The 16,508-nt window shown below is 38.7% G+C and overlaps 1 protein-coding gene across 1 annotated transcript; it reads left to right on the plus strand.

Moving 5' to 3' along the window:
• Positions 1-10,306: 10,306 nt before the first annotated feature.
• On the plus strand, positions 10,307-13,837 carry nkx2-9 (NK2 homeobox 9). The gene is made up of 2 exons (XM_088648794.1): positions 10,307-12,188; positions 12,664-13,837. Exons 1-2 carry the CDS (start codon positions 12,047-12,049, stop codon positions 13,194-13,196), a joined length of 675 nt encoding a protein of 224 aa, XP_088504920.1. The 5' UTR covers positions 10,307-12,046; the 3' UTR covers positions 13,197-13,837.
• The last annotated feature ends 2,671 nt before the right edge of the window (positions 13,838-16,508 follow it).

Genomic DNA, 16,508 nt, shown 5'->3' on the forward strand with positions numbered 1-16,508 from the left:
TCAATTCCAAGTAAAGACGGTTATCTGTGTGAAACCAAAATATGCATTCTGAAAGACGACAATTGAGAAAAATAGCCCTCTCCACTCTTCCGTTGTCTTTCTTATAAATTGTTGATTTTTAGTTTAACATAAGCTTTTACAGTAGTATTAGTCCTCTAATCCTGTAATGGCAGTGAAGACCGTATAAAAGCACCATCCAAGTTCAGATTCACCACATAAAATACCTCTTGCAAACAACAGAACTTTTCGGTAGGGCAATAAGCGCTGTTCAACTCAATTCAATTCAATTCAATTCAAGGTGTTTTTTAGCATGACCGATGGGTACAATCAGTGTTGCCAAAGCAAATAAAAATAAACGTTTCTCACATCCACGTTAAACGTGAAAATACGCGGGCCTAAACGCCACCTTTCAAATTAACCGTTTCTTGTGACTGACTCGGTAATTTGGGTTTGACAGCAACACAGTACTAATGTGACCGCAAACAGGCTGAGGTCTCCTTCCACATGATACATCATATGATTTCACAACATTATTTTTAACCCCATCTTTCAAACGTTTTCTGCTTTCTAGTTACATACGTGGTAAAAATTAAGTAACGCGCATAACGGATCTATATACCATAAAAAGACGCACAAATAAGAATAAGAATTGCGAAGACTAACGAAGAAAAACATTTATATATATATATGTTTAGCCATATAGCTATAGCCAGCAGCTACAGTATATCACGTTGCAACTCACAACTGGCAACCCATTGCTGCTAATCAGGTGTGAGCCTGGTCAGTACCTGAAAGGGAGGCCTCTTGGGAAAGCTAAGCTAAGGAAGAGGTGTTAGTTGGACCAGTAGAGAGCCCTCACCCTGCAGTCTCTGTGGGTCCTAATGCACCAGTAGCATGACGGGGACCCCATACTGTAAAAAGGAGCCGTCCTTCGGATGAGAGCAGGAGTTTAACCCCGGTGTCCTGGACATATTTCCCATTGGATACATGTAGTATCTGTACTCCGACAGCGCTCGTTCAGGAAACCGAGCTATAAACATTGCAATTCCTCCTCGGAATAATTTAATTAGATTTCAGAAGGGGAAATCAAAGTAAGTAATTTTCAAAACCGAATTTAACATCAAAATCGAAGTGTTCGGGGTTTTGTCCGCTCTTTAAAAATCTATTAAAAAATACAACGGGTTTGTATTCCAGACTTTCGGAGTTTTCAGGTACAGTATATACAAAAACTAAGCATTTGTCTCTGAAGGTCTCGGGCAAAATGTTAACTATCAATTATATTGTTGACATAAGGATTACTTAAAAAAAATATCGTTGCACATTTTACCTAAAAGCCATTATTGTTGAATTACATTATTTGTATTGGTTCATTAGAGGTGTACAGTGCACATACAGTTTAATCAAATAACAATTGCCCCAGCAATCAAAAACAGAACATGTTTGACGTGGTCCCAAAACTAAAATGGACAGAAAGAAATTAACGTAGAAATCGAGCAAAAAAAAGGGAAAAAGAACGTTCATAAATTGCTGTTCAATTATTGTGAGATTGGCATATTATGCGAATCTTGAAATTAAAACCAATACATTCTGATTTTATTATGGAATAATTTTAAACACATGCTCTTTCACCGCGTGTCCTGGATTGCTGGGTGGGATTAGTTGATTAATTTAAAATGTGGTTCAGTCGGACGCAATTCAAGTATAGCAAAGGAGTAGAAAATTAAGATATAGACCTGCACATTTGTTGTCCTACTGATTATGGGAAAGATTTCAACTGCCTGAATTCTAGGATTTGGATAAATATTTAAACATTAAAAAAGTGTTCTTAATAAAACAGAACACTGAATACTTCACTGTAAATATCATTATTATTATTATTATTATTATTATTATTATTATTATTATTATTATTATTATTATTACTCTCTTCAGGATGAGCTCACCAAGATCTTGAGGCTGTGTGGCTATATAAGAGAATGTTTTGCCATTCCAGGTCTTGGAAAGCCACAATTCAGATGGAATTATGGATTTTCCTTTCATCATCGTCCTGTAGACACCTAATTTGATTAATTTAGAAGTGTAAATTACTCTTAATGAAAATGCTGACACAATGTAGCTCACTGAACCACAGTTGGCATTTCCTGTCATATCTGAGTTTCTAATCTAAACAAAAAAATCCTTCAAATCTCTTTAAAAAAATCACATTTCAAGTTTTTAAGAATCAGGTAATCATGGTGGGGTGGAGAAAAAGTTTGTATTTTCTCCATGTGTTCGGATGTGTTTTCTCTGCATGCCTCAGTTTCCTCCCACGGTCCAAAGACATACTGGTTGGTACATTAGTGTGAGTGTGTGTGCCCTGCCCTGAAATGGACTGGCAAACTGTCCAGGGTGTACCCCGCCTTGTGCCCATTGCTTGCTGTGATTGGCTGTGGCTCCTGCACATCTCTAAGTGTGATAATGCATTTAGCAAATGGATTGTGAATCTCCAAGAATAGGGCTCATCAGCCCTCATTCGAGCAGGATGCTGCAAAGAAAATTATTGTATTATAATGAGATTCCGAATACTTGGTAGATGCTGTTTACTCACACCATCAAATCATCACTGTGAGAGTGGGCTGTTTTAAAACTCTGTTTCATTACTGGCTCCTTATAGTAAGGACAAAGACTTTAGCTTCTAGCTGCAAAGTCTTTGCTCTACATATTATGTGTACTGATCATAGATTCTAGCTGAATGGCCTGAGAAACAAGACCTGCCTCTTTAAATAAATCATTTCAGACACATCAGACTGTCCAATGTATTACATTAAGTGTGTGCAACACTGAGAGACAGATTACAAGTCTCAAATTTCAATGAAAAAGTAGATCCCATACAAAATGCCAAAGTAATTTTAAAATAAAATTTAGCCAACTGACAACTCTATATTTATTTTTCAGAATGTCCATAATTAAATGTTTTTTAGTCCTAAATTCATAAAGACATCTATATGCAATGTTATTAAAACCAAGAGTTATGTTGAAAGAAGGCTTTGAAAGACTCACCAATTTACTATTAACACGCAAATGCTTCCCAAAGAATGTGAGTGTTCAGTTATACCCAATTTTTCCCCCATCTCAATATCTGAGTTGTATCTGTGGCCTTGACAGATGACACAGTAGCAAGAGGAACAGAGAATACTTTGAGGTGCAATGCCTGGACAGCAGACAATGTTTTCCACATTGCACTGTTTCTACTCAAGTCAAGCTGGATGCCTGAAGAGGTGACCTGTTCTCAGATATGCAGAAACCCCAAAAGACTTGCAGTTGCAAGAGATGCCAAAGGTGCTTCCACCATATATTTGACTCAGGGGGTGAATACTTATGCAATTGATATCTTTGTGTTTTTGATTTCTTTTAAACATCTGCTGATATTTCACTTCTATCAACCTTAAGAGCATTCAGTGTGATTATTTTAAAAAGCATATTTAATACTTGTAATCCAGCAGACAATGGGTCATCATTATAAAGGAGAGGTTACTATTGAGAGAAACTGTTTTAGGAGTCACCAACCTGATCCTTCTAGAGTCCCAATCTAGTAGGTTTTGTAGGTCATCATAACCCTGATCCCATCACTGCCAGCATTACACATGAGTTTTTCCGCATTTTAACTGGGATGAAGGGATCCTATCTCTTCATCTCAGTTCCTAGTATTATGATGCGTCTTTCAGGACCCTATGCAGACAGCACAATCCAGAAGGGAGTGAACAGACACGGGGAGCAGATGAGGAACTGGGCTGGTAGACAAACAGGGGGGTGTGACGAAGGGGCTTGGGGGGCGTGGTCCAGGCAAACAGTCCAAAGGCAGTCCGAAAGGAAATCCTGTACAGGCAAAAGTCCAGAACCGGGTGATCAATCCAAGACGAACAAGACAAAGTTAAAAACCGGAGCGGGATCCGTCAGAGTCAGGGAAAAAAGGGGGAATGGGTCCAGGAGCTCCAAGTCCTGGACTCGGCTGGTTCAGGACGCCAATAGGAGGCGAATGCCCTTCGAGCCGCGGACGTAGGGCAACTCGGTGATAGGCAGGCCTCCGGGCGTCCGAGTTCCAATGCAGAGCCAGGAACAGAGTGAGCGTCTGGCTTTTGTAGGGAGGCTGGAACAAGGAGCAGGTACACAAAATCATCTAAAATGTGAAAGAGCTGGAGCGCCCTTAAGGGGGAGGGATTACAATCATGACACCTAGTAATTTAATGATCATCCATCCATTTTCTAACTGCTTCTCCCAATTCAGGATCACGGGGGAGCCGGAGCCTGTCCCAGCAAGCAACGGGCACAAGCCAGGGTACGCCCTGGCCAGGATGTCAGTTCATCACAGGGAAGACAGATACAGACACATATATACTCACACCAGGGTCAATTTTCCCAGAAGCCAATTCATCTACAACTATTTTTTGCACTGTGAGAGGAAAATGGAGCATCCAGAGTAACACAGGAAAAACAGGAAAAACATCTACACTCCTTGCAGGTCCAGAATTAAACCCAGCACAGCAAGGCAGCAGCGTGCTAAGTACTGTGCCAGCATGCCACCATATAGTGATCATGTGCAGTGGGTGTAAAATCTAAGTGCTCTTCAGCTCTCAAGGTCCAGAGAGCACTTAATTGAACATATTACTTGCTTGATTCGTCAACAGCTTACAGGTGTGACAACCTTTGAAAACAAGTGACCTATAAGAGTAACCATGACAAGGGTTGGAGATCCATGCTCTATATTATATAGCTGTAGCCTTAAAGAAGCAACCTGTAAATGTGCTTTAGGTATTTTTGTTCATTTGGCATTGTTATCTTCTAGATAACTCAAGGAAGTCCTCTAAAACAGGACCACAATTCTATGATATATACAGTGGTGTGAAAAAGTGTTTGCCCCCTTCCTGATTTCTTCTTTTTTTGCATGTTTGTCACACTGAAATGTTTCAGATCATCAAACAAATTGAAATACTACACAAAGATAACACAAGTAAACACAAAATGCAGTTTTTAAATGAAGGTTTTTATTATTAAGGAAAAAAAAATCCAAACCTACATGGCCCTGTGTGAAAAAGTGATTGCCCCCCCACGTTAAAACATAAATCAACTGTGGTTTATCACATCTTTGGAAAGCTGAGTTAAATTTCTCTAGCCACACCCAGGCCTGATTACTGCCACACCTGTTCTCAATCAAGAAATCACTTAAATAGGACCTGCCTGACAAAGTGTCGACCAAAAGATCCTCAAAAGCTAGACATCATGCTGCGATCCAAAGAAATTCAGGAACAAATGAGAAACAGAGTAATTGAGATTTATCAGTCTGGAAAAGGTTATAAAGCCATTTCTAAAGATTTGGGACTCCAGCGAACCACAGTGAGAGCCATTATCCACAAATGGCGAAAACATGGAACAGTGGTGAACCTTCCCAGGAGTGGCCGGCCAACCAAAATTACCCCAAGAGCGTAGCGACGACTCATCCAAGAGGTCAGAAAAAACCCCACAACAACATCCAAAGAACTGCAGGCTTCACTTGCCTCAGTTAAGGTCAGTGTTCATAACTCCACCATAAGAAAGAGACTGGGCAAAAATGGCCTGCATGGCAGAGTTCCAAGACGAAAACCACTGCTGAGCAAAAAGAACAAAGGCTCGTCTCAGTTTTGCCAGAACATATCTTGATGATCCCCAAGACTTTTGGAAAAATATTCTGTGGACTGACGAGACAAAAGTTGAACTTTTTGGAAGGTGTGTGTCCCATTACATCTGGCGTAAAAGTAACACAGCATTTCAGAAAAGGAACATCATACCAACAGTAAAATATGGTGGTGGTAGTGTGATGGTCTGGGGCTGTTTTGCTGCTTCAGGACCTGGAAGACTTGCTGTGGTAAATGGAACCATGAATTCTGCTGTATACCAAAAATCCTGAAGGAGAATGCCCGGCCATCTGTTCGTGACCTCAAGCTGAAGTGCACTTGGGTTCTGCAGCAGGACAATGATCCAAAACACACCAGCAAGTCCACCTCTGAATGGCTTCAGAAAAACAAAATGAAGACTTTGGAGTGGCCTAGTCAAAGTCCTGACCTGAATCCGATTGAGATGTTGTGGCATGACCTTAAAAAAGCGGTTGAGGCTCGAAAACCCTCCAATGTGGCTGAATCACAACAATTCTGCAAAGATGAGTGGGCCAAAATTCCTCCACAGCGCTGTAAAAGACTCATTGCCAGTTATCGCAAATGCTTGATTGCAGTTGTTGCTGCCAAGGGTGGCCCAACCAGTTATTAGGTTTAGGGGGCAATCACTTTTTCACACAGGGCCATGTAGGTTTGGATTTTTTTTTCCCTTAATAATAAAAACCTTTTTGTGTTTACTTGTGTTATCTTTATCTTATATTTAAATTTGTTTGATGATCTGAAACATTTCAGTGTGACAAACATGCAAAAAAATAAGAAATCAAGAAGGGGGCAAACACTTTTTCACACCACTGTAAAATAAACAGTGACATTCTGGTCCCTGTGCTGCAGAAGTCAATAGACTTTTTTTTCTCTTAGTTATAAACTGATTTACATCTGGAGGAGGTGAAGAACACATACAAATAACCTTGAACCAAATTTATGCCATAATCATGACTCTTAAAAATTTTATGAGTAAAAGGGGCTTAAAAAACCCCGCACATTTCAGAGAAAGGAGGGGCTTTGCTGTAGACAAAAAAAAAGACATTAATCTCTGGGAATGGAGGTGATGAATCTCTTTAGTCCTGAACACAATGGACAACGTCAGGTTCACCAATGAAACAGGAACAGTGGAAGACAGCAGAAATCATTACTGAAAATAGTAAGATCTTATTTAAACAAAGAATCGTGGGCGTTCAAGGTCACGCCTTAGGATTGTTTGAGAAGGGATGATATCCTTGGTTTCATAAAATGCTAAGAACAGGAAAGTTGGACTGAATGGCACCCTATCTTTTCAATTTGCTCATAAACATCGTTCTACTACCGCCAAGTATCAGGGCTTGTATGAAGTGTAGGCTTGCTATTGTCAGATTCATACTTAAATGTCTTTTAATTCTTAATTCTACTCCCCTGTGACAAACTATTACACACAAGCAAGCACAGGCTTTGCTAATAAGTAAGGGTATTAAGATTAAAATCAGGGTTTAAGAATACAAGAATAAACAATATGCTTAAATATAGATTATTTGAAAATAAACAGATCAATTATACATCTTAAATGGCAAAACTGTGAAAACTGGTAAAAGTTTTTTATATTATTTTTACATATTAGTTAACTTTTACCGACTAAATTGAGGTCCGAGTTCCTGTTAAAGATATTGAAACAACTACTTTGAGTGAAGAGTGCAGCACTAAGTATCCTCTAGAGGGAGCTGTGTGCCTACAGTTCGAGGGCCGGGCGGTTTTTCTCTACGGAGTCAGGAGCTAGAGGGGTTTTTGAAAAAACTGATTTTCTCCAAAGAGTTTATTTGGTCTTAAAAAAATGTAGGATCTAAGATAAAATAATAAAATTGATTTATTTTTGGCCAATGGGAAAATTAAGTATTAGGATGTAATGGGAATCTATATTTTTAATATTATTCGTTGTATATTAGGTTTTCTGGACCACAGAAATAAACAAGGTTACAATAGCTGTTTGAATTGAGTACTAACAAATTAATAACACCCGAGATGCACCTAATGATAAACTTTCGGTTATTTTAACTCGTAATCTCCCTCTTTTCCTCTCCCTCCGCTTTTCCTTTTTCTCGATGTTGGCAAATTAAACATGACTAACAAAATGAACTTAAAATGAAGACGCGTGTTTATACGCATACTATATAAGTCTGTGATCACATCACCGAAGTTTGTTAAAACAAAGATATGATACGCTGCGTTTTAAAAATCATTTGTGTTGATGTTGTTCTCTTTTGATTTCCAGATTATACTTTTGAGAGTATCGTACATTTCTGATTTATTGAAAAAACACAAGCACCTTTTTGAGGTACGCTATCTTTATTTTATTTACTACGGCTTATTTGTAATGAAAACAGATAGGAGCTGTGTCACCGCTGTGTTTCTTTTCTTAATGGGTAAGTGCTAAATTAGATATGTCTGTGGCCACTTTTTACTAGCTGTCGAGCACCAAAGGAATTAAAATCGGGTGTCTGCATTACAGGTGTTTTTAATAAGAAACCCTTTCATGTCAATAAACAATACATAGCAAGTGAATAAACATTTAGCAATGCCACGGCCTTTTCATCTATGAGAACTCTTAAAAATATGATCCCAATGAGTACGACATACTCTGCAATTTACAGAGCAATAATGGCAGAGCACAGCAGCTAGTGCAGTAAATAAATGAAAATAAATGCATCTGGCACTATTCCATTCGGTATTCGTGTTTTTTTTTTTCTCAGTAGTTCTCTGTGAATGGGTACGTTGTCACTCCAAGGATTTAACGACAAACTAAATCAACACTAGGACCTCTGCTGGTCTCCTCCAACTCTCGTTTAAAAAATGCCACTGGGGGTCAGGGGTGAGCCCCCGGAGTTTCTATTTTTCTCTCGTCACCAAGGTGATGCTTTTGAATAGAACAGTCTTTTTTTGGGAGTAATGCAGGTGCGCGGTCAGAAACCCGGTTATACTACGATCATTAAATCTCCATAACAGGAAGTAGGCCTACAGTACTTCTTTTAAATACAGTGACACTCTGATGTGTCCTATCAAAATAATGTCAGTTTCTTTTGATTTTCACAGAGTAACACATCTTTTTTTTTATTTGGTACCTCCTTCAAAAACTGGTAGCTCTTAATCATAATCGGGGACAGCTCAATTTAGCGGTAAAATGAACAGATATTTGCGGAACGTGTTACTGTACCAAGTTTTCGTTTTGCCGTGTTTTTCACTATGAAATGTGAAATGTGAAAAATAAAATAATTGTCACTGTTTGAATACCAAATTATGTTGTTTTTAACCTATTCTCTTGTTCATTGTTATGATGTAAAAGCGCGTTGTAATAATCTACCTATCGTTAGTAAACACTGCACAAATATTGATCTTATTTTTTTCTCGTTCCAGATATCTACAATATTTAAATTCGAAATAAAAAGCACTTTAAAACCTCTGAAGGTATATATTGTAAATAAATTTAAATTTAAATAACGTATAACTCAGAATGACTTTGTATTTAAACAAAATACATGAATGTGTCCGAGATATTAAGATCTGCCTAAATCCGCCCAATTTGTAAATTTCAGATCACCCACTTTGTAGATTCAATACCATGGTGTCTTTCAAACTTTTAATCTTCAGTCTTAATTGCAAAATTAAAATATTGTTTGATTAGAACAAAAATGATAATGGAAGCAAATTAATCGAGTTTAATAATAGCAAGTTGGATTCGTGCTTTTTATCTCCTAGACCAGATATTAATATCTTGCAGCGAAAGCTGTATTGAAATTAATATATTATACTCATTTTTACCCTTTTTTACAGCTTGTAACGGACAGCAAACGAATCCTATTTTCTAATTTCGTTCAACAGTTCTCCCAAACGTCAAAACTTAAGTCACATATTTCACAATGTAGTTACACGCCTATCCGATTAACAGTGTTATTTGTTTGCTAACTTATTTTTGTGTTTGTTGTTTGTCCTGTAGTTTGTTTTTAGTGTGTATTGAATTAATGAAAGGGCTTTGCCTTTGTCTCTGCATTCTGTTTCAACCTTTCGGGTGCTCTTGGTAAATGTAACTAGTAAAAATGTAATACAGGTTTGCATGTTTTGTTTTACACAAAAATGCCATTTTGATTGCTGGTGAGATCAGATATGATATTCTTCAAAGTCTCTGAGTGTGTCTGGACACTTGATATAAGAATGTTATTACGTTTTGAATTACACGAAACATCAAAAAGGACTCTAATAACCAAAGCAAATATTTGATGGTGAAGAGTCCTTAATAGTTTAAAAGTACCCTTTACTTTTTTCGCGAAGCGCACTTTTGTCTATGGGTGTTTAATAGATTAAGAGGCTACGAGAGGTCATTGAAGTAAGGAATTTCAACGTCTGAACATGACTTTTCTTTCCCTTGCGAGGTTTACACTTAAATTGAGAGTCCTTGGTAAACTTAACAACACTTGTGACGGGCCTACCTAGCATACAGTAATCTGTGTGTCAACGAATTTAAGTACCTAATGAATAAAGTCACTGTGTGCATCCTTAAAAAGGGAGATGTTTTCCCTCTCCTTGTAGTCGTTTGAAAACTCTCACCGTTACATTTTTAAATTAGTATCTGTGTTAAAAAAGGGGGAAACACCAACTACCGTGTGCATATGAATAAACCATAAATTTCGGTGAATTATGTTTCTGTTGTGAAGCACATCTAATTTATAATCCCGTGATGTGAAAGTCAGTTGTCATAAAAAAAACTATTCAAACGTTGTCATGATTTTTTTTAATCCTCCTATTCACAAAGTCAAAACCTTGATGCCAACGATTTCGTTTGATAGTAGAAATTAAAAGGCTTTTAATTCCGTTTGGAAACGCATAACTAATAACTGTGTATAGACTTGGCTGCAGTAGACGTGAAGCAGTCGATAGTGGCCCGAATCCATTGAATCCCATTGAAAACCATGACAACAAGGAACAAGCTCGGATTTATCCGAGAAAGTTAAAGCACATTGTAAGGAGGCGTCAATCACGCATTATTCCGACACTGAACAAATGCAAAATCTTGACTGGAACAAATGCTTCCAACGGGTCCAAGACTTAGGGCTACATTTCCCGCTTTTGTTCCTGGCCTCGCAGTTGGCGTGTATTTGTGTTCCCTTTAGTTCGACCACCCAGGATGTTTGTGAGGCCGATCGCGGAGCACGGAAGATAACGAGTCTACTCTCGGCTGGCACACGTGATAGGTGGTTGCAATAAGCGCTGCCTGGGAACCTTAGAGCAGGCCGTCCGTTTTCAAGAAATATGCAGGACATTGGCCAAGACCTCTTAGTCCTGTATACCGACCTCGAAATGTATTTTAAAAATTAATCTCGCTGCGTCATACCTACCCTAAGGCATATCATAGAAATCCGGCATTGAAGAATATGGCGGGGAGGGGAGGGACTGTTTAAAACACGGGCAAATTAATCATATTTCATAAAGAGTTTGTATGTCGAGAAAACGTGTATTTTACTTAGAAATTACCTTCAACGTCTTTATTCCTACACGGTTTGGGACCAAAAATAGGAATAATTCAGTGTGACTTGGTTGCTCAAACAGACGATTGCGTGGAAGTCTATTAAAAAAATCCGTTCTTTCGATTGATTTATTATTTCAACTACTGTGGACCCCACGAGTAAAACACTAGACTCTGACTTGTTTTTCCGAATCAGTTTAAAAATCCCAAGACCGTACAGGGCCTGTGCAAATATCCTTTGAAAAATGTGAATGTGTAAAATATGAATGTTTTTTAGGTTAGGGTGTATTCCAATTGGATCGTTCCGCGGGCTTTCTGTGGAATACATACATACACCTGGTGCAAACAAGATCTGAAACATCCGTAATAAATTGGTAAAATCAAATATAGTCAGCCTGCTAATGGTTCACTTTGTATGCAAATAGCTGTAATGTTAGTTGGGGAGGGGGGTTGGTTGTTGTCACTTACCACCCAAGAAGTAGTTCAGCCGCAACAATTACCATTATCTGTTTCCCACTTTTGGCTAATCAGGCTGAATATGTAATGATAAAGCGTGTTTCCTGCTGCCATTGGGAAGTGTCTGTATTATTCTTCTGGGTTCTTACACCTTCCCCTCACAGGGGCTTGGGCATTTGAGTCATTCAGGTGCTTAGTGTCCAACGGAGAGGGACGATCTGAAAGCCGCCAGTGTTTGGAGTGCAGAGAGCTGTTTATATAAACACCGCAGCGTAAACGACGCGAATATTCGAGTTTGCGATTTGACAGCACGCACACCTCCTATTCTCCGTTCGTTCTCCTTTAGCGGAGTCGTCGGATTTCGTTTTTGGGTGTGTGTTTTTTTTATTTTTAAGGATTGTATGCACCGTCAACGCATCGCTATATGATGTCTGTTTCTGCAAAAATCAGTTTTACTGTTCGTAGTATTCTGGATTTACCGGAGCATGAGGCGGGTCATTCCCCAGAAAGCTGTTCTGCCTCTTCATATTCTGAGTGGTCAGAAGGTGACAGAAGTCACTGCCTATGTAAGTATCTGGAGATATTTTAATTTTACACAAAAAAACACACTTTCCAGACTGAATAATCATTCAACATCTTAATTAGATCAAGATATTTGTAATGTTTTTTTATTACACGATTGTGTACTAATATTTCTCGATTAAATGTTCTACTTTGCCAAAGTTTCTGTGGAATGATTATTTTATGTGAATGATATATTTATTTGTAAATTCACATTTTTTTAAGCGAGGAGATACTGAGACTTCAAGGTGACATTTCGTAGGTAACTTAATCCGTTAGATTAAAAACCTCTCAAACATTTAAAGCATAGTTCTATTAAATTAGATAAGTCTTCGACATTTTAGCATAATTCGTTTTTTTCAATAGACTTGCATCCAATAGAGGCGTTTAACCACGTCCAATGTGGTTAATTACGTTGTTTTAAAATGCATTTACAGTACTGCCTACAGAGAGTCGTATAAACTATTTGTGTCCTTCTAGCATCTGACGAGAGCTGTCCAGAGACATTTCCAGATTCAACCCAGAAAGCAGAGCCCAGTTCAGAGACAGAAGCCGAAAAAAAGAAGAAGCGACGGGTTCTTTTCTCCAAAGCCCAAACCTTTGAGCTGGAGAGGCGATTCCGGCAGCAGCGCTACCTCTCCGCCCCGGAACGCGAGCAGCTCGCCCATCTTCTCAGTTTGACACCGACCCAAGTGAAAATCTGGTTTCAGAACCACAGATACAAAATGAAACGAGCCAGAACAGAGGGATCTACAGACCTCAGCCAGACCCCGCTTCTGCGTAGGGTGGTCGTACCGGTGCTGGTTAGGGACGGAAAACCGTGCCACACCTGCGTCATCGACTCGGCACAGTTTCAGGACAAACCTGGCTGCGGCATCTCCACATCAGCACCGCCCGCGTCCTTTGCTCTCCATGGGTACCAGCCCCTTCATCACGCCGCTCCCCTGACATTGATTCCCGGCTATCAGCACTTAACTAGCCCTGCAGCGTCCAGGCATCACTGGGCTTGGTAACCGGGGTACCTGTCGGGTCTTGGACTGCAGTACAGCTTTTGAATTGCAGCTTATAATCTCAAGAAAGCATTTGAACTGCATTTGATTAATTTTACAGTAACTAGTAATCACTGTCGCCTGTCTGTTGGGATTAAACTACCCGCGTTAGCAAAATCCTCTCGGAACAAAGACTTCAGCTTGATGTGGACATTTATGAACTTTTTTGCACAGGTTCATTTATTACTGAAGAGCTATGTTTTTCGAGGAGTTCGGTTACTCTTAATAGCAATAGCAATGTTAGATTTTATTTTAATGTGTCATTGGAGATTTTGGAATTATTAAGAAAAGCACAATTTTGCATATGCATTTGCTTTATAGTCTGTATCAATGAAAATATTTCAATAGCATTACTTTTACCAACTACTCCAGTGTACAATCATAACTGCTGATTCCTAAGACCTGGTCTTTTTTTTAATTGTTCTGAAAAGCACTAAATTTTTGATAGAGTATTTTGCAGCTGCACGGTGTCTTTCTTGTATTGTCGCTGTAAGATAAAAAAAATTCTCAACATCTTGTTCTTTGAAGTTACAACCAAAATGGCAACCAAAATTAAACGGATTTTAATGTTTCGGTTAAATTTAATAAAGAGTTTTTTCGTATCATTCATTGTATATCCTTTGGTAACATTATTTTAACACCTTTTAGGTTACAGTAAATATCATTGTGCATCACCGTCATATATATAAATGGTTCAAAGGGGTAAATGAATAAATTGTAATATTTCTTGCTTGCTATTTCGAATAAAAAACAAAATTGACTGCAGCTGACACTGACGTTCAGAGCTATATATCAAAACGGTTTTCGAAGGAGACCCCATTAGCAGAAAACATTGTGTTACTGAAAGTTCAGAAAAGATCTGTCTGCAGCCTGTGATTTTGTATTTAGATGGAAATCACGAGTTTTCTGTATACCAATGCTAAATAATAGCAACAGGTTGACCATTGTTTTAAGAAAAAATGCAATTTGTTTACGAACCGAAATTGAAGTCGTAGTCTGTGTAACAGATGTGCGACTTTCATTGTCTAAACTAATTTTTATCTAAGTATTTTCTAGTAAATAAAATCGACAAAGAAATGGCTGCATTTCGTTTGAAGAAAAAACAGATCGATTTGTTTCCTCCTTGGATTACTTTTCGTTGATGGTTTTATGGACTTGCACACAATTAGCAGTGCCTGTTACCCACCAGTTTCTGAGATTCCTCTAATGTGTCTTTATTAAGATGATAAACGCTAAAAACACACAACAAAAAAGGGGAATTGTGATAATAGCATCAGTACTGCATACAAAAACTGGTCTCTGACTCAGCAATATTGCAAACTCCTGGGTACCTGACATGACACCCGATCCGATTATGATCAGAACATGGAATGGAAGAGGGTGGTACGTTCTGTATATGGAACGACAACCAATAGGCCGGGTAGTACCTGCTGCATGGTAACTACTGAGTCATTCAATCGCCCGGGAGGTGCAGCAGGTATCACCAGTCCCATCCCAATCACACAACCTCACACTGGTGCCGCTCCCTTCGATGCTCTGATTCTCAGCAGCAATGACTGTCAAGAGCAAAATCGTTATAGGTAAACATTAGCAGATAGTTTTAAGTATGTATTAAGTGCAGTCAATTAAACTTCACACCCGAAAAACAAGCAAATGTTTAAAATGAATATCCCTTCGTTTGTCAGAATAAACCAAAACACGTATATTGAAACATCGTTATTGAGGTTGACGAATACTGTACATTTCGTTTAGACTTCATGGTAAAGCTGCGTTTCAAAGTTACGAGAATATGGTTCAGAGAAAAAGTTAGAACCTCATTCCTTTTACAGTCTTATACACACCATATCGGCAAAATGTTTTAGTTTAGTATACAACGTATTGCTAGAAGGGCAATATACTGGCCCCCGTCGCTGCTTCATCTTTTCACCTGGATCCAGTTCCAGACTGGGTCGACGTCCATGTGGAGTTCGCATGTTTTCTTTGTGACGTGATTCTTTTCCTTATTCCTTCCTTTTATATGCTCCTTCCTTATTCCAGAAACATGCTGGCTAAGTAGGTTGTGTTCCTGAAAGGACCCTGTGTTTGCGCCGACGTTATTTTCAGGGTGTAGAGCCACCTTACGCTCTATGCTTTCGAGAGAAAAAATGACTTTATGACATGGAATGTCCCAAAATATTCTAGGAGTTCTGGCATTTTTACCTAGTTTTTTTCATAAATGGTTTTCTTTTATGGGAGAAGTTCACATATGAGAAAACATTTGTAGGACCGTTGTTCTATAAAAAATTATCCTCCGACACAAGAATGTCAAATGCATTTATTAGAACAAGGTGCACTGTGTTTTCGCTTGTAACTCCAAGTCGTGTGTTCTTTGTGAAGATGGCTGTTTTGCTTAATAACTCCTTATTTTTCTACAGCGAACAGTTTCTACGGCTGACACATCAAAAAGACTAATTTCACACTATAGCGAATATATTTACTTATGTTTCAACCATTCGATAACTTGATATTTTATATAATAAGTAATAAGTTTATTCCATGCTGAAAAAAGCATGGAATAAACCTATCACTTGTTCCTTTGCAGCCTACGCATGCTGACGCAGCTACCCACCTGAACTACTATATTTTATATAATATTTTGAAAACGACGCAGTTTAAAAAGCCGATTTTTGAAACTCCCTCAAGGGGTAGTTCATATTTTGCCTTTTGAAATAGTGATGAAACTGCTAACAATGCTTTCATCTATTTGGGAATTTAACTGTAAATGGAGCATATTTTTTTCTTTTCTTCTTCTTCTTATAATATAACTCGTTACCAGGTACGATTTCTCAGCATGGCTATTCAGTCGGAATTTCTCATTTGAACCTATCTCGGGGGTTGATAAATTTATTTTTCAGCAATGTGCATCAAAAACTTTAATGGAAGAAAGCTGTCGGGAGTACGAAAGCGAAAGGAAGAAGCGAAAATATTTCAATCCGGGATTCCGCCCCTAATTCGATGCTTGCTTGCCACCGGACGGAGTGGTGAGTCTCCGCTGTCACCTGGCCCTTTGTTCTGTCCTGCTGGCCACCTTGTATTCCATATGGAGGGGACTATAACTAGGATGGTCTCCCTGGAGCTTCGCCTCTCAAACTCCCTTTTTGTGTCTCGTATTGAAAAGACTATTGTGTGACCCAAAGGGACTAAGACAAAATCCGTAGTGTTTCAATTCTCTGGTGTTTAATCAGCCCCCAGTGACAAATTTATGGGTTTTAAGAGCACAATGGTATATTAGAACAT

Source organism: Lepisosteus platostomus, chromosome 10 (genome assembly GCF_059453375.1).
Source record: "Lepisosteus platostomus isolate fLepPlt1 chromosome 10, fLepPlt1.hap1, whole genome shotgun sequence".
Taxonomy (NCBI): domain Eukaryota; kingdom Metazoa; phylum Chordata; class Actinopteri; order Semionotiformes; family Lepisosteidae; genus Lepisosteus; species Lepisosteus platostomus.